Here is a 24,618-nt window from a genome sequence, read left to right on the forward strand (position 1 = left end):
CATTCCCAGTTTCCCAAGCATCATACTCGACACTCTCTTCCTTCGACTCTTTGATACTCCATGTCCCTTTCTTACCATGCCCAACGATATGCATCTCCAATACTTTGGACCAAAAAGGATAATTTGATCCATTGAGTTTCACAGTATTTGGTATGTTTGAAGCATCATTATGTATCACCATGGAGCTCACAATTGAATTGTCGGTGGTCGTACAAGACCCACCCTCCAACTTCAGTCGTAAATTATCTTCGACACCATGTAGTCAACTTTGAACCCATGTTTCTCTATGAAGGAAATGAAAATTTCATGGAAATAATCAACTTGAGCAAGAGTCATAGCTAAGTATCAAACTTATTATAAATATGTACCGTCCTCATATCTGGATGTCATAATTAAGTATCAAACTTATCACAAATATATGATCCTCACACTTGTAGATGTTAAACACACTACTATGTAAGATACTAACATTTCATAATCAAAACAATAATATATCCCACACACTATGTGTGTGTGAATAAAATAAAATAAAAAATAAAACAAAAAAGGATTTCGGAGATGGAAGGAAGTTATGTTTGATGACATGTAAGTGAAGAACATACTTGTTAGATTTGGAATATTAGATTAGAAATAATGTATGTTAAACGGTGAAATATTCAATGAATGTAGTGGTAGATACTAAGATGTGACAAATTGACAATATTGTTTCATGCAACTAGACATGACAAAGCCATGCAAATGTTGTGCATAAACTCATTCTCCCCCTTTTTATTTTTGTTCCAATTTGTCACCATCACCACAGGTACTGCACATACAGTTTAACCTCTTTTTTTTGTGTTGAGTACGATGCTTTATTAAAAATCGAAAGAGAATACACAAGATAACACAATACTACTATTCTAAAAATCGGCCTAGGTGGGATAAGCAACCGCCTAGGTGTGTTAAGTGGTTGGTAGGTAGGTTAGGCGGTTGCTAGGCAATGGCTAGGAGGTTCCATTGTTTTTAATTTTTTTTTTAGTTAAGTTACATGGTTTTCTGGGTACTCTAATCATTGGTTCTTTGATTTGTTTGATCTAATAGGTAGTAAAAACTAGAGTCATTGTGGAGAGTAATTATAGCTAGATAAAACTAGAGTCCTTGTGGAGAGAAATTATAGCTAGATGATAAATAAATGCGTGTATGCTACACAATGAAATTGTATACATAGATCCTAAATAAATGCCTACATGAGAGACATCAATGCATGTTCCTTATTTAATAAGAAACATGAACCTAAGCTAAAACAATGAACAAGTATTTTTTTTTTTTTCTCTCAAAAATGGGACCAACTGTTGGCTTCTCTAGGTCAATCTATCCTTCCGAGGCTCGGGAAAACACAAAGGCATTTCACCCTCCTTTTGAGTACTATCGTATGATTCATCAGTGCTAAGAATTGAACCAAGACGCGACGTGTGAAATACGGGCCTAAAATTCGTCACCAACCGCTAAGCCACCCCGTGGTGGTTAATGAGCACATTCTTCAATCGGACCCTTTCTCTAACTCTTCTAAATCTTCTTCAGAATAATCTACGTCTTTTTTGTCCTACATCATTCTCCGACTTAATGAATATGATCCCACTATTAGTAAGTTCACCAAACACAAACCAAAGCACTTGTTCTTTGTAATTGGATTTATTTTATGGGTCGTGTCGTGACTCACCCACTAAACAAGCGGTGTTCACTTAAAAAAAAAAAAAAAAAAAAAGCACGGCCTAAAGGGTTATAAATAGACCGAATTAAAAAATAAAGTCATTTTCAATAACAAAATCGTTAGTCAAATTTGTTTATGAAATGATGTGCAATTAAGTTGAAAGCAAAACTACAAATACGAAGCTTTGTACTTTTAAAAAAAAAATTAATCATCTTCAAACACAAAACATATCCAAACTTTGTTTTAACTATGAAATCCTAGAGTTTTATAAAAATTAGAAATATCCCGACCATTAGTAATCAATGATTAGCGAGTTGCTTAGGTTAACATTTAATGTAATTTGTGTCACATTTTGTTATATATAAACCTTTCTCAAGTCCGTTAAAAAAGGAGTTTGAACTATATCCCCTTCAAATTTCCTCTTCTTCAATCCTCTCCCTTTTCACTTTGCTTTTTTTTCTTTCTCTCTCTATAAAAAAAATCAGCACAAGATATTAATATGATTTAATCATGATCGTTCAAATATGAAAGGACGGGAAAAAAAATATTTTGGAGGGAACAGGGAAGGGAACTTACTCCTTTAAAAAAGTCCACATTATATGGTAGGGTTGTTGAGGCTGGTATTTGACTGGTGCATGGTTGTTGAGGACACATAACTAGGGTTGACAGAAGCACATATTCATACTGACATTTTTCTGCTTTCTATGTTTTGTTGTTTCCTTTCTACACTTTCTCTAGGGCTTAATGATGCATGATCAAAACTTCGATATTTTCGTTTTTAATTTTTAATTTTGTGTTAGAGATAAAACAGCAATATAGAAAAAATCAGGGATATTAAGGAATGGACGAAGAAGGGTGTAAGACAGGTAGATAAATATATAATAAAGAAAGATACACAAAATGCAAACTAAAAATTAAGTATGAAAAACTATTAAGTTGTTTTAATAAGAGATTTAAGATACAATGCTAACTCAAATCATGAGTTTTTTGATATACAAGTTTTTGTCACTTAATATGGTCGGGTATTCCTCTCGACTTATAATTTTGTAAGTGAGGGGTCTTAGATTTGATTCTCGTCAAAGCCGAATTCAAACCAATTAGTATGACTAGCCCATTTATGAAGTTTAGACCATTCTTCACCCCTTAATGTAGATAATATCAAATGTATTAAAAAAAAATTCACCGAGTTTAATGAGAAAAAAAAAACTAAATTTCAAGTATAGTATATGAAATAAATAATTTTTAACATAAGCTTAGTCTCAAATTGTTTTTTTCTTCTTTTAAAAAGGGAACATCTAGTAGCTTCGCCACGACACTACACCATTTCGGAGTCCGGGAAAATTCACAGAGGTATTTCAGCCTCTCCCTAAAGACCATCCATGCAATTCATCAACGTTAGGAATCGAATTCAGAATGTGCCGTGCGAAATACGGGCTTGAAATTTATCTTCAACCATTGGGTCATCCCATGGTTGTTGTTTAGTCTCAAATTGTTAAAATGAACAATTTTTTGTTTCTTGTGACAAATAATACTTCCCTCTTAGTCTTAACAAACTCCTTAAAATTCAAATGGTTGTTAGATGACTTCCATAAACTCTTGTTTTTCCTTAACAGTATAGGGAGGGAATTTGAACTCTAGTCATCTGACTCATCATTCACAAAGGACGTTGCGGAGGACTACCCTGCCAATTAGAATTATAATATGAATCTCGGGCACTATTATTCTGGGAATAAACCTGAAGGATTATAATTCATTTATTTAATAATATAATTGGAGTCTTTAGGACTCGAAATGGCAAGTGTCTTCGTCCATGAGCGGTAGGTCTCGGGTTCGAGACTTGGGAGCAGCCTCTCCATAAATGGGGGTAAGGCTAGTCGACATTCACCTCTTCCAGATCCTGCGTAAAGCAAAAATCTTGTGCACTGGATACGACCTTTTTTTTTTGAGTTAGTTTTGGGATGTTCTGCCCCTTATGTGACCAAAAAGAATAAAGTTATCATTGTATTGATATATTATTTTTAGCTGCAATAATAGCATCTTTCAAAAGGTAGCAGGTTCTCACTGTTTATGTCCACCCCTAGGAGTTAGGATGGTCATAGTTTTAATTAGCTCAACATGTTGCATGTACTGAGGCAGAAAGGACTACACTTATCTGCATTATTGCTACAGAATATGGCCCTAGGGCACAGTACAAAGCTATAAATATTGGTTTGTGGATCCGGTTCTTCATATATTTTGACGGATATGGATCTTATCCGAATCTAAATGGTGAGAATCTTAGGATTGTTATATTCTAATCGTTTATCGTATATCATACGATCAAAAATCATTTTGAAATTTTTTATTTAAAATTAAACATAAATAGTATCGAATGAAAATTAACAGCACAATGTACGATAAATAGCTAGGATGTGAGGATCCTTAGAATCTCCATAAAATGGATCCGGAGAGGATCATCATCCTGTTATGACACACATTTTATTGTATATACGTGAAGATTCGGGTACACATTTTGACAACTTTCTAAGGACAACTTCGTAATATATTTCAACGATTTACTAATTTATTTTTCAGGTTTTCCTTCAAATATTATCTCTACAAAAAATTAGTCAAATACGAAACCATATGACCTGGATTAAATGGTAGTCACTTTAGTGTTTCTTTATAGAATCATTTTCTTAAATATAAATGAATGCCTAGTTTTTTGTTTTGTTGACTTTTTGCGAGAATGATCAATAAATGATAAAGTAAAATATAAACATTTCGAATCGTTTAAAAAGATTATAGAATGAGAACCGCCACAAGAATGTATATCCATAAATATGTTTCTCAACTATATATTTAGGATTCGGATCCGGGACATACATTTCTTAAACACATTTTGTATGGCCCACTTTGTATTCTATTTCAACGATCTTAACCATATATTTTAGTACATCATTCATATATAGATCATCCTTGTAAGAATTTAGACAAATTCAAAACCATTAAAATATTTATTTATAGTGAAAAAAATAAAAGAATATTGTAATCAGGAAAAAAATGGACGGATATTGTTCTACGAAAGTACCACAAAGAAACATTTCCTTGGATGCTATTCTCCACAATTTGGTCTAACCGGTAATGATGACGAAAATGTGAATTTGAGAAAACTTTGGGCTGGTTTTTTAATTTGCACATTCACAAATTAATTGCGCTTTGACGGTGATAAATCATAAAGAGAGAACCTTTCTAGGTTCTTTCCATAAATAAATATTTTTGGGTAGTATGGACCTGATCAAACCTAGGTTGGGCCTACCCTACCCAGATGTTATAAATTCAAAGTAAGCCCAATTAGGTTCTGTTAAAATAAAATGTTGGATCATCCGACGACCAGAGGAGCTTCTATGTCAGATTATCTGTCTGTGGGTGGGCCCCACCCATTTGATCTCTTGCCCTTCATATTGGAAAGAGATCATCTCCGGATCTTTTTTCACCAAAGTCACGGAATCAAGCGATCCGAACCTTTCAAATTTCATATAACAACTCACCTGTTTTGATTCTTTAAAAGTTGTGATAATTTTGGACTGAAGAATAAAATTTGAAATGCCCGAATCATTTGATCCGGTAGCCTTGATGGATCTATGTCAGATTATCTGTCTGTGGGTGGGCCCCACCGTTTAGATCTCTTTCCATTCATATTATCCATTGATCTGATCAGCACTACTACTCATCCAGAGTTTTCACACAAGAATTAAATATACATTTTTCTTTGAACTCAGTCAATCAACCTGCACTGATACAACGTTAATATTTTTAAGAGACGAACTATTGCACAATAGCCTACCTTATTAATCATGCTTTACTACGTTTATTTGTCTTACACATGCATTATCAAGTGATTAAACAATTTCGAAAATTTCATTTAAAAATTCAAGTTTTGGGGCACACCAACATTAATTAATTGACCGTCAATGAAATCAACCTCCAAATTCTATCGATATTTTTATAAATTGAACTATCAATATTACCGTAAATAACAATACTTTCATCACACGCAATAATCCTTGCCTTGAGCAATAAAACACAGGTCCAATGTTGACCACGGCTGAGGAATACACAAATGCGGTAAAAGTAATTAATGAAGTATTATTACTGACCCAGTAATTATTATCAATGCAGGAAAACGACGGGTCGTCTTCTACTTACTGTGTCGGGCTTTTGCTTCATGGACGGTCCGCGCCCTATGAGACCTGGCATACGTATCATTCTACGCCCCAATGGCCTACTGTCCTACCACTGCACCGCACTGTACTGTACGCCTTCCCATTTGGTATAAAACTAAAGGAAAACTAATAAAAATGATTTGAAAACTTTGAATTTTAACGATAAGAACAAAATCAAGGGTAAAGTAAATAGTATCATGATTGACTTTTTTTGTGTCAAAATATGGTTTTTCGTTAAAGTTCTCTAAAACTAAAGCTCTTTTTTATTTTATTATTTATGGTTTTGTACAAATAATATTTAAATTACATATTAATAAAATATTCATTATCAATAAAAAAAATTCATAAAATTATTGTTGATGCACAAAACCGGAGGTCTTGGAACAACGTAAATCCGACCGTGAATCTACATAAAATGTAAATAACACAAGATGTATCGTGGTTCACCCCAAGGTTTGGGCTACGTCCACACTGATTGTATTATATTTCTCTGAGAAGTGAGGGGGAGAGAGAGCTCTAGGAGTGAGAGCGTTGAAAGGGGTGAGAAGGCTCCAGAAATGGCCTCCTCCTAATTGTGAGGATGAGGAGTCCTTTTATAGAATATGGACTCCTCACTTATTACATATTTGCCCCTTCCCTTATTGCATAATTACATTTGAGTCCTCTGAGTATTTATACGAGGTCTAAATACGGAGGCCCTAAATATGGTATAAACAATTATCATTATAATCCTCTAATCAAAACTAAACATAAGTACAAAAAAATGGGATGTAATGTATGTGCCCCCAAAACTTTGCGCTTTTTAAAGTCTTACTTACATGTGATTCTAATATATCTGTAATTAAAAAATAAAAATTTAACCTTTATCCCATTTCTGTGTTCTTTCTCACTTTCTTCCTCTCATCTCTTCCACAGTCCACACTAACCACCTACAACCCCAATATGTGGGATTTTTTTTTTTTATTGGGAAATTGTATTTTCTTTTAAAATTCTAATTGATTAAGGACAACTTTAGGATTATGAAAGTTTCACTCTATTTGCATCTTCAATTTATATATACTGGTCTTTTACCACACGTGTAGTTTGTAGTCGTGTGATAATTGCCTCTTTTTTATTTTATTTATTTATTCTCAAAAAGTTGAATTATTTACATGTGTTTAAAAGATTAAATAAAATAGATATGTAGGTAAGTCCTCCTCATATACGTGAGGTTGTTTTGATTTTAATTTTTATAGTTTTCTCCCTTATAAATTAAATTGCGTTATTTAAAAAATTAAATAAGGGAGCGGCATTTTTTACTATTACTTTTTAACATATTTTCACTTTGTGTATACATATAAATTTATTTATTTATTATTTTACAAAAACAAAATGATTGATTATTTATATTATTAATAGGTCTGTAAATTTTTTGGATGACTTGTTGACACACCCTAACCCGAAGACTAGGACGTGCTGGCCGTCACGTGAGTGTGACGTAACCATAACGCAAGCGGAAACGATTTAATAATAAAATACGAGTCAACGAAAACCACTAATTGCAGTTATTTACAACCTAGCATTCTATGTGCATAAGAGTGTACTAAACACACATAAACAGAGCATAAGCATCTAGGTGCAGTCAAGTAGGAACATAACTAATTTACAACACCCTCGGGTGAATCCTACATTTATTTAGTCTGTCAGAACGCCGAAGCAGTCCTCGTAGGCCACCAACGCCTCAACTATCAACTAGAACCTGGAGGGGCGAAAAACAGAAAACGTGAGTGGGCGAAAATCAAGCTTTTCCAAATCATTTCATAAATCCACATTTATAACCCCTTTTTGGAAAACCTGTATACTTTCCCAGAAAAATAGTATATAGCATATATATCTCAACTGTCTCGATCATCAATCTTATAACAGATTCAATAAAGAATGTACCATGCCAATTTCAACAGTTTAGTATGAATGCATTAACATAATATAATCAGGTAAAAGAAATAATCAATCGGAGGCCCTCTAATAGCCCTGAACGATTGAACCTAGAGCTCATCATCTATCAATCTCACTCTCTGCCGGAGTCACTCCGCGTGACCTGTCCGACCTTCTGCACATAAGTCGGAACCACCTAATGTAGTCTGAACGACTCATGGTAATATTCGCTCTAGTGCTTCTCTCATCAATCATCTGTATACAATAACCTAAGGTCACCCACCAGTCATAATCTCACTAACACTCTACGACTGGCCCGTCGTACCCACTCCGCGTGGACTGTACGACCAGCATCTACTTGGATCCAAGGCGAGCGTGCGATGCGGTGAATACTATAAGCACTAAACCATGGTGCAGGATATGAGCTCAATATATCATCATCATCATCATAATATTAATTAAATACTTACCTGTGCTTCCACAGCACCATCATACATATATGCATCATACGACAGTTCATAATATCCATAATATTCTATGCATGGCAATCACATCATATTTCATTTCATTTCAATATACTTTTCATTTAAATTTGATTTCTGGGGAAATCGAGTATATAGGTATATATATAGAAAGCAATGCCCACTCACTGGTATGTCGCCGGGTCGTAACCCCCTTGACGCCCCTGGATGTGCTCGTCCTCGTTAAAAGTTCCACCTAGAAGTGAAATAACTTAAAACAATCATTTAACGCACAATTAACGCACCTAAACCAAACTAGGTAATTAATTCTTCATACGATGCTCAAATTGGGTATATGAATATACCACAGTGACCTACACAACCTCAGGATCATCCCCAAATTTTTAAAATAATTTTTGGAGTCCTCACGCGCCCCCACGCGCCTGACGTGGCACGGACCTACGCGCGGCCCACGCGCGGCCACGTGGCATGCACACTGACGACTACAGTGAACGGCGTTAGAGAATATTCCGTCAAACTTGACGGAAGATTCCCTGTCTTCTCCGGCGAGTCACCGGTCGCCGGCGACTGTTCGCCGGTTTCTGGAAAATTTTCAAATCCACTATTCTCCTTCGTTTTTCAACCAATTTCTTCGAATTTTATACCAAAATGAAGCATTTAACATGTACTATCACGTTGGAAGGGTTTTAAGGCCTAAAAACAACTAGATCATACCTTCCAAAATTCCTCAATTTCGGCCAAACTCGAACCCGACGATCCCGACGTCCATTTTGTTCAAACGAGGCACTCCGAGCCTCCTTGGAACTTCCTAAGACTCGTGGTGATCTTTGTTTAACCTAAAACACAACCAAAATTAAGTTCGTGAACAGTGCCATTACACGGGGTGTTTTAAAACTAGGGTTCTCGAAATAGAACTTACCTAAAACTGGTATTCCCGTGCTCGTGAGGTCCTAAGGAGTGTCTTGGTGATCTTAGATCGGACGTTGGTGTAGGATTGTGATTGTTCTTGGTGTTTGTCCGAGAGCTCGAGTGAGTTCGAGAGTAAGAGAGAGAGAGAGTGTTTCTGAGGGAGTGTGAGAGAGACTGAGGGAGAGACGAGGAAGAGAGAGAGAATGAGACATGGATCCAGAGATTAGGGAATGATTTAGGGGGTAGGGTCCCACCTAAAGTCCAAACACAGATAAATTAACACATACTAATATAATTCTAACCCTAGTTTAGGATCTTAGTGTAAAACAAATACCAAATTTACGCACCTTAATCCCGTTTAAGGGCGTTTTAGTAATTTCACGTCCTCGGTATTTAGTAACTCTGGGACGGGCTGTGACAATCTCCCCTCCTTATAGAATTTCGTCCCCGAAATTCCAATCACTAACCAGAACATCAAAAGTCATAGAATAACCTCGGATACATATCTCTCATCCGATCTTCTGTCTCCCAAGTAGCTTCTTCAGCTGAATGGTTTCTCCACAATACTTTCACCAAGCTCACGGTCTTATTCCTCAAGGTCTTATCTTTCCAATCCAGTATAGTCACTGGTTCCTCATCGTACGTCAAATCCGGATTAATTTCCAATGGTTGAGGAGGAATCACATGTGAAGGATCTGACACATAATGCCGAAGCATCGAGACATGGAACACATTATGTACCTTAGACAACTCTGGAGGTAGCTCCAACCTGTAAGCAACTTCACCAATCCTCTCAGTGATCTCATAAGGTCCAATGTACCTGGGACTTAGCTTTCCTTTCTTTCCAAAGCGAACCACACCTCTCCAAGGCGATAATTTCAGAAAAACATAGTCGCCCACATTATACATTCTGTCCGTGGTATGTCGATCCGCTAGGCTCTTTTGTCTATCCTGGGCCACTTTCAGGTTAGACTTAATTACCTGAATATTCTGAGTAGTCTCATCCACAATCTCTGGGCCCTCAAGTATTCTTTCACCGACCTCTGACCAACATAATGGCGTACGACAAGCTTTACCATAAAGTGCTTCAAATGGAGACATTCCAACACTCGAATGAAAACTATTATTGTAGGCAAACTCCATCAAATCCAAACGATCATGCCAAGAATCACCAAATTGCATCACAGAGGATCTCAACATATCCTCGAGTGTCTGAATAGTTCTCTCCGACTGACCATCTGTCTGTGGATGATAAGCTGTACTGTAAAGCAATCTAGTACCCAAAGCTTCTTGAAAAGCTATCCAAAACTTAGAAGTAAATCTTGGATCTCGATCAGAAATAATATTCACTGGGACACCATGATACTTTACAACCTTCGATATGAATAACTGAGCCAACTTATTTAAAGAATACTTCTCCCTTACTGGAATAAAATGTGCTGATTTGGTAAGTCGATCTACAACCACCCAAATGCCATCAAAACCATTTTGTGTACGAGGCAGCTTATACACAAAATCCATCGTTATATTCTCCCATTTCCACTGGGGAACGGGAAGTGGTTGCAATCTCCCAAACGGCTTCTTTCTTTCAGCCTTAACCTGCTGGCAGACAATACACCTACTCACATACTCTGCAATCTCCCTCTTCATACCCGGCCAATAATAGAATGGTCGAATGGTATGATACATTTTAGTTCCTCCTGGGTGCATAGCATAAGCCGAACAATGTGCTTCATCCAAGATTTCCTTCTTCAGTTCCTCATTATTAGGCACATACATCCTGTTCTCTTGCATAAGCATACCATCTGATCCTCGGATCTTGAGATCTTTCTTCTTCCCTTCATTTCTTAAATTGATCAATTCTTGAATTTCTTCATCCAACGATTGAGCTGCAAGCACCCGATCAATTAAAATTGGCTTGACTTGAAAATTGGCAAGAAAAGCTTCACTTTGCTCTTCCCATTCTAACTCTACTCCAGTAGATCTCAACTCTGCCAGAAGAGGAACACGACTGGCATACAAAGCATTAAGTCGCCCTTGAGGTTTTCTACTCAGAGCATCAGCTACCACATTTGCACGACCCGGATGGTACTCAATCGTGCAATCATAATCACTTAACAATTCCAACCATCTTCTCTGACGAAGATTAAGATCATGCTGAGTGAAAAGGTACTGAAGGCTTTTATGATCGGTAAAGATCTTACATTTCTCGCCATAGAGATAATGTCTCCAAATCTTCAAAGCAAACACAATAGCTGCCAACTCAAGATCGTGAGTCGGATAGTTTCTTTCATGAGTCTTCAACTGCCTAGAAGCATAGGCAATCACTCTACTATGCTGCATCAAAACACAACCCAAACCATTCAAAGAAGCATCACTATAGATCTCGAAGTTACCATTATCATCAGGAAGTACTAACACAGGTGCATGAGTAAGGCAATACTTCAACTGCTGGAAACTTTGCTCACAACTTTCATCCCACTCAAACTTAACATCCTTCCTGGTTAACTTCGTTAATGGCAAGGCAATCATAGAAAAGTCTTGAACAAACCGTCTATAATAACCTGCCAAACCAAGAAAACTCCGCACCTCAGTGACCGTTCGAGGTTGTTCCCAATTTTCCACTGCTGCTATCTTTTGAGGATCCACTTGAATTCCCTGAGTTGATACCACATGTCCCAAAAATGCCACTTGATCCAGCCAAAATTGACATTTACTAAATTTGGCATACAACCGGTGTTCCCTCAATTTCCTTAACACCAAGTTAAGATGTCGAATATGGTATGATTCCGACTTAGAATATACCAGGATGTCATCAATAAAAACAATAACAAACTTGTCAAGATATTCCTGGAATACTTCATTCATCAATCTCATGAAAGCTGCAGGAGCGTTCGTTAATCCAAATGGCATCACCAAAAACTCATAATGCCCATAACGAGTCCTGAAAGCTGTTTTATGAACATCCTCATCTTTAATCTTTAATTGATAATACCCAGACCTCAAATCGATCTTAGAAAACACACAGGCACCTTTGAGCTGATCAAACAAATCATCTATACGAGGCAAGGGATAACGGTTTTTAATCGTCACCCGATTCAATTGCCTGTAATCAATGCACAATCTCAAAGTTCCATCTTTCTTTCTTACAAACAACACTGGAGCTCCCCAAGGTGAAGAACTAGGCTGAATGAAACCTTTATCAATTAACTCTTGCAATTGAATTTTCAACTCTCTTAATTCCGCTGGTGCCATTCTATAAGGAGTCAAAGAGATAGGATTCGTACCTGGAAGCAAATCAATCGAAAATTCCACATCTCTATCTGGAGGCAACCCAGGTAAATCATCTGGAAATACATCAGGATAGTGTCTGACTACTCCGACTTCCTCCACACTACCGGAATCAACATCATTCAAAACCACATGTGCCAAGTATCCCTGACAACCCTTGGATAACAATTTCTTCGCCCTTATGGTTGAAATAACACCATGCCTCACCCCACTTCTTTCACCCACAAATGTAACCTCGGGTAGTCCAGGACGAAGAAAAGTAACTGATTTCCCGTAACAATCTATATGGGCGCGATTATAATGCAACCAATCCGCCCCTAAAATCACATCAAAATCCACGATGTCTAACGGGATAAGATTAGCAGGCATAATGACATTATCTACCATCACTGGACACCCAGAGTAAAAACTATCAACATAACATTTATCCCCTCTAGGCATAGCAAACTCTAAATCAAACCCTAGAGGTGAAGGATGAGGTTGCGTTATTTGAGCAAATGTATGAGAAATCACAGAGTGTGTAGCACCACAATCAATCAAGACTCTAGCAAAATGACCAAGAACATTCAACGTACCCATAATCAAGTCTGGATGGTTCTGAGCATCTTGCAGCGATATGTGGTTAACACGTCCCTGAGCTGGCTGTCGTCCTCCACGACCTCTGCCACTCTGGTTACCTCGTCCCTGATGAGTACGTCCTTGACCTGCCTGGGCAGGCGGCCTAAACGACCCTGCACTACTAGCAGCAACTCCGCTCTGTTGGGGCTGACCCCCCTGATACCACTGAGATCCGCTAGCTGGCATAGACGGATATGAATTATAACCTCCCTGATCCTGAGAATATCCACTCTGAAAATAAGGATCCTGGGAATAGTGATACTGTCCCGGAGCATAAGGAGCAGCATCACCCTGATAGTGATAAGCACCACCACGACCACCCTGGCCATAACTGCCTGAATTAAAGTTCTGTTGAGTCGGTGCTGATGTTGGCATAACAGGCTGCTGGGGCCTCTGCTGATTCTGGGGACAATACATAGCTCTATGTCCTGTCTGACCACATGTAAAGCATGCACCACTGCTTCTCCTACATTCCCCATAATGTCGAAAATTACAACGGCGACATAACGGAGAACCCGAATTACCAGCACCACTAAAACCTCTCTGACCAGAAAATCTAGGTCCATTACCAAACCTACCACCTCCTCTCCTCGGACCTGTGGCACTAAATCCACCACTGGAAGAACTCGAACTCATTCCACTTTTCTTGAAATTCTGCGTCTGACGAGGTCCTGGAATGGAAACACCTTTACCTTTCTCATTTTTCTTCTGACCATTACCCTTATCCTCTCCATCCTCACTGTCCGGAAGATTATCAGAGTCTTCCATCCTGACCAGAATCTCAAAATACTCATGATAATCGGCACAGGGAAGTGCATTGGCAAACGTTCTGTACTTCTTCTTAGATCCTAGCTTGAAACGACGAAGCATTTCTGCTTGATTACCCGCTAAATCAGAATCATAACGGGATAAATCAGTAAACTTCCTGTAGTACTCATGTGCAGACATATTTCTCTGCTTCAGACTGGTGAATTCCTGTTTCTTGCGATCTATATATTCCGGAGGAACAAATCTCTTCATAAAATTTTCTTTAAATACCTCCCATTCGGCTGCCCTTTCAGGAGTCATGTGCCTCGACTGATTTATCCACCACGCAGCTGGCTCACGGCCCAAAAACCAGGTGGTGGTCTCCACCCATCTATTAGCTGGCAGGTTTCCCTGACTTTGCATCACTTGAAAGGTCTGCTCAATTCGATCCAACCACTTTTCTGCCCCTTCATAACCTTCATTTCCCTCAAAGGTTTCCAGTTTCAGATTATACATCGTCTCTACGGGCGTTCTCTGAGGAGGACGGATATTAGCCTGAAAAGCTTGAGCCATTGCTGCCCCTAACTGAGTTATATCGGGGAAATTAGGCTCAGCAGCACGGCGAGGATCTCTACGAGGCGGCATAATTCTGACAGAAAACATAACAAAATCAATAGAAGAACTCATTAGTTATACAGGACTGCAACCTATGCTCTGATACCAAACTGACACACCCTAACCCGAAGACTAGGACGTGCTGGCCGTCACGTGAGTGTGACGTAACCATAACGCAAGCGGAAACGATTTAATAATAAAATACGAGTCAACGAAAACCACTAATTGCAGTTATTTACAACCTAGCATTCTATGTGCATAAGAGTGTACTAAACACACATAAACAGAGCATAAGCATCTAGGTGCAGTCAAGTAGGAACATAACTAATTTACAACACCCTCGGGTGAATCCTACATTTATTTAGTCTGTCAGAACGCCGAAGCAGTCCTCGTAGGCCACCAACGCCTCAACTATCAACTAGAACCTGGAGGGGCGAAAAACAGAAAACGTGAGTGGGCGAAAATCAAGCTTTTCCAAATCATTTCATAAATCCACATTTATAACCCCTTTTTGGAAAACCTGTATACTTTCCCAGAAAAATAGTATATAGCATATATATCTCAACTGTCTCGATCATCAATCTTATAACAGATTCAATAAAGAATGTACCATGCCAATTTCAACAGTTTAGTATGAATGCATTAACATAATATAATCAGGTAAAAGAAATAATCAATCGGAGGCCCTCTAATAGCCCTGAACGATTGAACCTAGAGCTCATCATCTATCAATCTCACTCTCTGCCGGAGTCACTCCGCGTGACCTGTCCGACCTTCTGCACATAAGTCGGAACCACCTAATGTAGTCTGAACGACTCATGGTAATATTCGCTCTAGTGCTTCTCTCATCAATCATCTGTATACAATAACCTAAGGTCACCCACCAGTCATAATCTCACTAACACTCTACGACTGGCCCGTCGTACCCACTCCGCGTGGACTGTACGACCAGCATCTACTTGGATCCAAGGCGAGCGTGCGATGCGGTGAATACTATAAGCACTAAACCATGGTGCAGGATATGAGCTCAATATATCATCATCATCATCATAATATTAATTAAATACTTACCTGTGCTTCCACAGCACCATCATACATATATGCATCATACGACAGTTCATAATATCCATAATATTCTATGCATGGCAATCACATCATATTTCATTTCATTTCAATATACTTTTCATTTAAATTTGATTTCTGGGGAAATCGAGTATATAGGTATATATATAGAAAGCAATGCCCACTCACTGGTATGTCGCCGGGTCGTAACCCCCTTGACGCCCCTGGATGTGCTCGTCCTCGTTAAAAGTTCCACCTAGAAGTGAAATAACTTAAAACAATCATTTAACGCACAATTAACGCACCTAAACCAAACTAGGTAATTAATTCTTCATACGATGCTCAAATTGGGTATATGAATATACCACAGTGACCTACACAACCTCAGGATCATCCCCAAATTTTTAAAATAATTTTTGGAGTCCTCACGCGCCCCCACGCGCCTGACGTGGCACGGACCTACGCGCGGCCCACGCGCGGCCACGTGGCATGCACACTGACGACTACAGTGAACGGCGTTAGAGAATATTCCGTCAAACTTGACGGAAGATTCCCTGTCTTCTCCGGCGAGTCACCGGTCGCCGGCGACTGTTCGCCGGTTTCTGGAAAATTTTCAAATCCACTATTCTCCTTCGTTTTTCAACCAATTTCTTCGAATTTTATACCAAAATGAAGCATTTAACATGTACTATCACGTTGGAAGGGTTTTAAGGCCTAAAAACAACTAGATCATACCTTCCAAAATTCCTCAATTTCGGCCAAACTCGAACCCGACGATCCCGACGTCCATTTTGTTCAAACGAGGCACTCCGAGCCTCCTTGGAACTTCCTAAGACTCGTGGTGATCTTTGTTTAACCTAAAACACAACCAAAATTAAGTTCGTGAACAGTGCCATTACACGGGGTGTTTTAAAACTAGGGTTCTCGAAATAGAACTTACCTAAAACTGGTATTCCCGTGCTCGTGAGGTCCTAAGGAGTGTCTTGGTGATCTTAGATCGGACGTTGGTGTAGGATTGTGATTGTTCTTGGTGTTTGTCCGAGAGCTCGAGTGAGTTCGAGAGTAAGAGAGAGAGAGAGTGTTTCTGAGGGAGTGTGAGAGAGACTGAGGGAGAGACGAGGAAGAGAGAGAGAATGAGACATGGATCCAGAGATTAGGGAATGATTTAGGGGGTAGGGTCCCACCTAAAGTCCAAACACAGATAAATTAACACATACTAATATAATTCTAACCCTAGTTTAGGATCTTAGTGTAAAACAAATACCAAATTTACGCACCTTAATCCCGTTTAAGGGCGTTTTAGTAATTTCACGTCCTCGGTATTTAGTAACTCTGGGACGGGCTGTGACAATTGTAACATCCCACATCGCCCAGGGGAGCGATCCTTAAATGTATATTCCCATCCCTACCTAGCACGAGGCATTTTGGGAGCTCACTGGCTTCGAGTTCCGTAGGAACTTCGAAGTTAAGCGAGAAGGAGGCCAGAGCACTCCCAGGATGGGTGACCCACTGGGAAGTTGCTCGTGAGTTCCCAGAAACAAAACCGTGAGGGCGTAGTTGGGGCCCAAAGCGGACAATATCGTGCTACGGTGGTGGAGCGTGCCCGGGAAGTGGTCCGCCCCGGGCCGGGATGTGACAATTGGTATCAGAGCCAATCCCTGGCCGGAAGTGTGCCGACGAGGACGTCGGGCCCCTAAGGGGGGTGGATTGTAACATCCCACATCGCCCAGGGGAGCGATCCTTAAATGTATATTCCCATCCCTACCTAGCACGAGGCATTTTGGGAGCTCACTGGCTTCGAGTTCCGTAGGAACTTCGAAGTTAAGCGAGAAGGAGGCCAGAGCACTCCCAGGATGGGTGACCCACTGGGAAGTTGCTCGTGAGTTCCCAGAAACAAAACCGTGAGGGCGTAGTTGGGGCCCAAAGCGGACAATATCGTGCTACGGTGGTGGAGCGTGCCCGGGAAGTGGTCCGCCCCGGGCCGGGATGTGACACTTGTTACTTGACACCAAATGTCTCGAAAATAACAAATTTTAGGTCAACCTATTAACAAACCAGATCATTATTTATAATAGATAATGTCATATTTTTGTGTTCTGAAATTGTAACTTGCAAGTGAATGAAAGCTGAACTTTGTAAGGACATGAGATCTAATTTGGGAATCTTCTATAGCCAATCCCATAATTTTTGCTCACCATCTGACTGTAATAGTCATCATCTTATATATCATTGTTGAATGAGTTTAAATTTTAAGATCATTGTAGTTTTTTACACTCTTTTTAGCCATTTACACAATTTTGTTTAATTATTGCCATTAATTCTGCTTGATTTATTTAATTCGATGAACATAATTAATAAGAAAGAGTAAATTGTAGCTATGGTCATTTAACTAAAAATTCATTACCATTGGTCCCTCAACTTATCAAAATGTGCAGATATGGTCCCTGAACTAGAAATTCATTACCATTGGTCCCTCAACTTTAATTCAACTGGAGAAATGGTCTCTTAACTTTAACCCAATTGTAGCAATGATCATTCCAACATAATTCGTCATGACAAAAGTTTTGACGTAGTTGATGAAAATAACCATAATTACACACTTTGATGAGTTGAGGGACCCTAATTATATAAATGGTTATTCCAACATAACTTATTTTGACAAAATTTTGACGAAATTGATGAAAATGACTATAACTACACATTTTGATAAATTGAGGGACCAATGGTAATTAATTTTTAGTTGAGAGATCATTCCTCCAATTTGATTAAAGCTAAAGGACTATTGCCATAATTTACTCAATAAGAAATATGTGTGAAGCTAAAAATAATGTGAAAATCATTTAAAAAGAACTTGAAAGGGAAAAAACAGGGAAAATGGAGGCAGCGTTAGGCAAGTAATGGTGGTCCCCCTCCATTTCACCATTTCATCCTCCTCCCTCCTTTTAACCTCTCTCTCTCCTCACTTTCTCTCTCCTAACTCAGCTTCAGCTCTCACGAACTGTACAAATCAAATGGAGGTAAGAAAATCCGTATAATTTAAAAACAGGACACGCAAAACAAGCAACGGTGCTTTCGTAATACTTCCAATGCCCCAGAACCAGAACTACTAATATCTCTCTCTCTCTCTCTTTCTCTCTCTCTCTCTCTCTCCCCACAACCAACACCCAGACGCTCTCTCAGACAACTCAAAGAAATAACATTTTGACCGCCATAGCCATCTCTCTCTCTCTCTCTCTCTCTCTCTCTCTCTCTCTATATATATATATATATATATGTATACCCACTTGCCCAATTTGCCCACATTGCCTAGCTTTACCCATTTCTCTCTCACACCCAATTTCAGTCACAAAGACCACTGTTCTTCCCGAGACCTTAATCAAATTACCGGGCTTTTGCTTAATTGATACCTACACTTTGTCCGAGTTGAGAACTTTGAGAAATTTGTCACGGAATTGAGCTCTGTTTCAGTTCAATTTGCCGCCCAATTCAATGGACCCAACCGGAGCAACCGTACCCGAATCCACTTTACCGGGACCCGAGCTCGAGTCCCTCCAATTCCGGGAAGAAATTCACCAACTCATGACCGTGCCGCCCGAGAACGCCAGCTCCTTCACCGCGCTTCTAGAACTTCCGCCGACCCAAGCCATGGAGCTCCTCCACCTCTCGCCGGAACCCGACTGTGCTCCGCCGCTGGCCGGCGTCTCCGCCGACCCCCAACACACGCCCTACGTCCAGCAGCCCCCTTTCAATTCCAGCCTAATTTTCCCTACCAATTCCGCTCTAACCGAACGCACCGCCAAGTTCTCGATCTTCGCCGGCAATGGCTCGCCGGACATTAGCTCCGTGCCGTCGAACTCCGGAGCCGAATTGGAGAAGGTGAAGACCGAGCCGGCCGAGACCGATTCGAACCCTAACTCGTCGCAGCTGACGCTCGACGGGACCAGGAACAACCAGAGGAACTCGGCGAAGAGAAAGGAGCGAGAGAAGAAGGTAATTCCCCGTCCAATTAGGGTTTCTAGGTTCCCTTTTCGGAATTTTGCTGAAATTTCAAAGTGAGCAATAACAAATCCGATTTGAACCCCCTTCACTTTGTGAAATTCAGGTCAAGGCCCCGACGAAGAAGTGCAAGACCGAAATCAAAGAGGACGCCGAGAAGATGCCGTACGTTCATGTCCGAGCTCGTCGCGGTCAAGCCACGGACAGCCATAGCTTAGCAGAGCGAGTAATCCTTTGATTAATTAAACCCACAATTAATTTTCACTAATCAAGTATTTTGTGCTAATTAATTAAATATTCTGGGATTTTACAGGCTAGGAGAGAGAAGATTAATGCGAGGATGAAGTTGCTGCAGGAGCTGGTCCCAGGATGCAATAAGGTTCGATTAACTTTTAGGATCTTAATCTTTTGATTAATTGGTTGATTGGGGATTTTAAGTATGATTGTTCTTTGGAAAAGTGTAAATTATGTTTTTTAAGATACTATGTGCTTTTTTAAATAACGGTTATGTCATTGTCACCTTTTCACAAAAGTGCCTTGCTTTTCTATCAAGAAAAGTGCTCTCGAGCCAAAGAAATTTTTCATTGTGACAAGAACATGAATAGTACATCACATATTTTTATAGAAGTTACGAGAAATTTTATTTTTTTAAATTATTAACTTTTTAACACATATATCTTACCATTTGTATAATGACACGTGATATATCATCCCGTATACCGGACACATTGAAAAATCTCTCATCTGTCTATGTCCCAGTGGCATTTCCGTAATTACAATGCAGTTCATTTTTCATATTTAATTTTTATAATTTGGAGGAGAATTGAGAAAATGGAAAGTTGTAGTGGTGGGGTGAAGGTGGGGTGTGTGTACTGGGTATGGTGAGGAGTCATTTTTAAGGTTAATTCTGTCATATGAAATTTCACTTGGTTTTGTCACGTTAGGAATTTGTACTCTATTTCTTTGTCTAAATGACTCGTGGTTCCTAATTAGTCTCAAATAAAGATATTTGAACTCGGGTGTAAGGCGGTGGACATATTGCCATGTCTGACCAGAGAAACTCTCATGTCTCTTGTTATACACCATTTTCTTCCTTCCTCTCTCATGTGATAAGAGGTACGAAGAAAGAGGTATATACCAAAATGTGTAAGTTTTAGTTGTCTAACTGACCTAACTCAAATCTGTCATGACCCACTACTACTAATTCGCTTAGAACATAGCTGAATTTTGTTTTAAATGACAGATACGCCCTTACTGACTAGGACATTGTCATGGGGTAATGCTAGCTGGACTGAGTTGTGCTTTGGGGGAGAGACCCCACAATTAGTGGGCATGTTGAATTCGTAGATTTAGATATTTGTGGGTCCCACAAGGCAAATGGAGGGTTCCCTCTATGTGAAGGGTGCATGGTACTACCATTTGCAACAAGTTTGGTATCCATCCCTCGTTGGATGACGGAAAAAGGAAGACAAAAGAAAGCCTCCTCTAACAAACTGCCCTTCACCACCTAACTGCGTGGGACATCATGATGTGAGTGCGTGAGAGTCCAATTTGCATTTCACTTGATTGAGCTGAACCAAAGATCTAGCATGCCTAAGATTCCTATCTGCTGATGGCAAGTTTTTGGGATTTTCTGGTATAAGTTTTGGGAAATTACCTCAAATTGGATAGGACAACATTTCGAATAAAATTTAGCAAATTACCTTTTCTTCGGTGTAAGTTTGATAATAGAAAACAAATGTGATTGATTTCTATCTGCTCTCATTCACATTGGAGTTGATCCATTGAGCTGTACACTGCTGGACGCTGACAGATTGCTATAAAATTTTACTCCACGTGATTCACCTTGCGGAAAGGGCCAAATGAGGACACTTTCTTAAATGAGTTGTTTATTTTAGTGTATATTTGATTCATTGCATCTGCATCTTGCCATCAAAATATTCAAGTTTCAAATGTGCTTCCTCGTGGTATTGCACATTTTAGAAGTCATTCTGTTATTCTCCAGTGAAGTTGTCTATTGTATTTCAGCCTGTTCTTCATGCCAACTCTTGTTGTTCAAATAGACACGATGACAATGTTTTTGAAAATGGGAAATGTGGATCCATGGTGATCAGTTTGAGATTCTTATTGGGAATACGTTGAATTTCTGTAAAAAATTGTTCTACTCATATATGATCTTAGTTTGGCTTGATCTGTAATTGGTCTCTTTACAATGACAAGAAAATTATCTACCCAACTTAGGGCTCATTTGGAAGTGCTTTTAAAATGACTAAAAGCGCTTTTGATGAGAGTGTTTTTGGAACCAATCCTTAGTAGAAATGCAAGTGCTTTTGGAACCCAAAACATTTTCACCACAAGCGCTTTCGGCCATTCTAAAATCACTTCCAAACGAGCCCTTATTTTTTCTGGTTAAATTTTATATGAGGAGCCAAAACATTTTGATCACTAGAGGGATACTCCAGTTACGGGTTCCATCTCATTGAGTGGAATGTGTTAAATCAAACTTTTTTCTGTTAAATGATCTTACGAATACCTTGAATCATTTGAATGTTCATATGCATTTTTGAGAAATATTTTACGCTTCCAATTTAGTCACTGACTAAAAGAATTTTGCTTTGCAGATTTCAGGAAAAGCATTGGTTCTAGACGAAATCATCAATCATGTGCAGTCCCTACAACATCAAGTTGAGGTCAGACCTGCTGCACATTTCATACATCTCAATTAATAGTTTTGACACTGAAATGAAAAGGCTTGTACTTGAAAAAATTGGTTAAAGAATCATTTATTCCTTTGTTCTTCTGAATAAAACTTAAATGAATTGACGGATTCTTCTTAATCTTATGTGGGCTATCGGAAGCATAACCAGGGATTGGATATATTGTCTTAAATCCAATTAATCATATTTAACTTGCCCAGAAGTTGTGCATAATTACGGATCTAGGCTCTACCTCCTGTCCTTGTACATACCACCATTTTGGTTTTAAGTTAACTACTTATGCTTTAGTTATAGTACTGGTAATTTTGAACTATGTTTTACTGCTATGTTCTGATTCTGGTTAAATTTTACTTTTTGTTTCAGTTCTTATCAATGAGACTTGCAGCAGTCAACCCAGGAATTGATTTCAACCTTGATAGTATATTGGCTGCTGAAGTAAGTATCATGTAGCTCCTTTAATTACTGTTGCATTGTAAAATTGGGAAACTATTAAGCTTGCCCCAGTGTTTTATTATTTTATCACTTGTTCAGTACTCTTTTCAGGGGTGTGTTTATGCATGCATTCTTAGGTGTCTGTTTCCAGTTTCCATCATATGCAGTTTGCAAAATTACTATACACGTCAAATTGCTCATGAAATTGCACCCCTGCAACCTGTAACCGTAATATCATATACTGAATAATAATGGCAGTGTAGATTACCAAACACTTTCATGGTATGTCAAGTTGAAGATTTTAGATTTGTGATTTACAACATGACAGACTGCAAGCAAAACATTGACACTATTTTTAGTGATTAATGTCAGGCCAGTGGATGGGTTTTGGACTTGGAGTCCTGTTCTGTCTGCTACCTGGCTACGTATTATATATCGACTGTTCTTTAAATTACGCTGATAGCATAAAAATCAGGCGATCTAAAGGTTGATTATGATTGTTGGTTTTAGAGGTACTACTGAAATTGGGGGTCCATGAAAGAGTAACTTTCTCTTTCGTAATAAATAGAATCATTGTAATTGATGGGCTACAATACATCACAGAGCAAGTTATATCTTTGAGTTAGCGTCAAAAAGTTGATACTGTATGTTTCTGTTACTGATTTACTTTTTCCATCCTCCACAATTTTCAGAGTGGACCTCTGATGGAAAGTAACTTCGCCAGTATGGTTACACCTCTGATGTGGCCGGAAGTCTCAATCAACGCGCACAGACAACCGTATCAACAGCAATGGCACTTTGACGCGCTTCAGCAGCCAGGTTGGGGGCGGGAAGAAGAAAATCATACTTTCATTACCCCAGAACCCCCCCTCATCAGTTGCGACTCTTCAGCAAACTCAGGTAGACCTTAGACTGATTTTAAGGTTATTGGCAAAGTTCTTTTGCGTATCTTATTTTCGGGCTGAATTATCAATGAAAAATGGACATGAGTTGCAATTTGTTTCATTTGCGACTCAAAAACCAAAATGAAACAACGATGTTAACTTGATTTCGGTATTTCTGTACAGAAAATCTGCAGACAAGTCACTTGAAGAAGGAAATGTGAAGACGTAATTGAGTTGTGCTAGTAGAAATGTATATAGAAAGTATAGTATGAGCAGTTAGCAGGAAGTGGAGGAAATTCCTCAGTAATCATGGAGAGTTTCGTTGTTCTCCAATTTTCAGGGTCAGTTAAGAATATCCCGATTTCCCTCACCTCGAGAGGAAATAGATTTGGTGTGTTTATCCTTAGTAAGTATAACTATATATATATATATATATATATATATATATATATATATATATAGATTACTAACTATGAGGGTCATTGAATCTAATACCTATTTTTTGAACTGTTTGATTTGATTCCGATTGTAAAAACATTGAAGGAACCCTTGCTTTACACTACTGTTATTACAAGACTTCTTTGTTCATTGTGCACCATAAATTTTTCTGCACTTTAGCAATTACACGGGTAGGCTGCTGACGTATCTTGTCGAGGATTTGTACTCGTTTGATGTCGAAAACTTGTTCTTCGAAGTTAACACAACTTAACTACATCCTCATCTGTCACGGTACGTTGTTTTGAGTTGAAATCTCATAAATGATAATCTTTACTAAAGCTTACGGATACACTTCTCTATGTTTTTTTAGCAAAATCATGTTACAGAAGGGAAGCAGGCCGTTTTGCTAATTATTCGATTGGGCTTGATTTTCTTATGTGAAACAAAAGTGGCTTCTGTTTTCAATTTTCAATTGGAGCTCTTTAGTTTGATGCCTAGGGTGAATGGTTTGTAAGTAAAACCAATATCTGGATTTGCTTTGTATGTTACCGTCTAAAATTTAACCAACTCCATATACTCTATAAATTTCGTTCACTCAGAATTTATGAGGTGTGGGAA

The 24,618-nt window shown here is 38.8% G+C and overlaps 2 protein-coding genes and 1 long non-coding RNA gene across 4 annotated transcripts; 1 reads left to right on the forward strand and 2 right to left on the reverse strand.

Moving 5' to 3' along the window:
• Positions 1-7,379: 7,379 nt before the first annotated feature.
• Positions 7,380-13,580, reverse strand: LOC139191407 (uncharacterized). 2 transcript variants are annotated; one of them, XR_011575462.1, is made up of 3 exons: positions 9,006-9,440; positions 8,460-8,526; positions 7,380-7,633 (listed from the first exon to the last, which is right to left on the reverse strand). XR_011575462.1 is itself a non-coding variant. In XM_070812247.1 (2 exons), the coding sequence occupies exons 1-2, from the start codon at positions 13,524-13,526 to the stop codon at positions 7,623-7,625; spliced, it is 471 nt and encodes a 156-aa protein (XP_070668348.1). In that variant the 5' UTR covers positions 13,527-13,580; the 3' UTR covers positions 7,380-7,622. The 2 variants fall into 2 exon arrangements, 1 of the variants encoding a protein (XP_070668348.1); XM_070812247.1 differs by lacking the exons at positions 8,460-8,526; positions 9,006-9,440 and adding an exon at positions 13,067-13,580.
• A 272-nt stretch (positions 13,581-13,852) lies between these two features.
• On the reverse strand, positions 13,853-16,688 carry LOC139191477 (uncharacterized). The gene is made up of 4 exons (XR_011575549.1): positions 16,269-16,688; positions 15,723-15,789; positions 14,827-14,896; positions 13,853-14,505 (listed from the first exon to the last, which is right to left on the reverse strand). It is a non-coding gene; the product is annotated as an uncharacterized lncRNA (long non-coding RNA).
• A 1,858-nt stretch (positions 16,689-18,546) lies between these two features.
• Positions 18,547-24,150, forward strand: LOC103454288 (transcription factor bHLH48-like). The gene is made up of 7 exons (XM_008393895.4): positions 18,547-19,523; positions 19,636-19,755; positions 19,843-19,908; positions 22,151-22,219; positions 22,610-22,681; positions 23,371-23,578; positions 23,746-24,150. The coding sequence occupies exons 1-7, from the start codon at positions 19,023-19,025 to the stop codon at positions 23,781-23,783; spliced, it is 1,074 nt and encodes a 357-aa protein (XP_008392117.3). The 5' UTR covers positions 18,547-19,022; the 3' UTR covers positions 23,784-24,150.
• Positions 24,151-24,618: the final 468 nt, after the last annotated feature.

This window comes from Malus domestica, chromosome 14, assembly GCF_042453785.1.
Source record: "Malus domestica chromosome 14, GDT2T_hap1".
Taxonomy (NCBI): domain Eukaryota; kingdom Viridiplantae; phylum Streptophyta; class Magnoliopsida; order Rosales; family Rosaceae; genus Malus; species Malus domestica.

Bases quoted from the DNA above. Each gene is read 5' to 3' on its own strand.
- LOC139191407 (XM_070812247.1), bottom strand. From the start codon at position 13,526: ATGTATTGTCCCCAGAATCAGCAGAGGCCCCAGCAGCCTGTTATGCCA.
- LOC103454288 (XM_008393895.4), top strand. From the start codon at position 19,023: ATGGACCCAACCGGAGCAACCGTACCCGAATCCACTTTACCGGGACCC. The intron at 19,524-19,635 runs GTAATTCCCCGT...TGTGAAATTCAG, and splicing joins GAAAGGAGCGAGAGAAGAAG to GTCAAGGCCCCGACGAAGAA. The intron at 19,756-19,842 runs GTAATCCTTTGA...GGGATTTTACAG, and splicing joins GCCATAGCTTAGCAGAGCGA to GCTAGGAGAGAGAAGATTAA.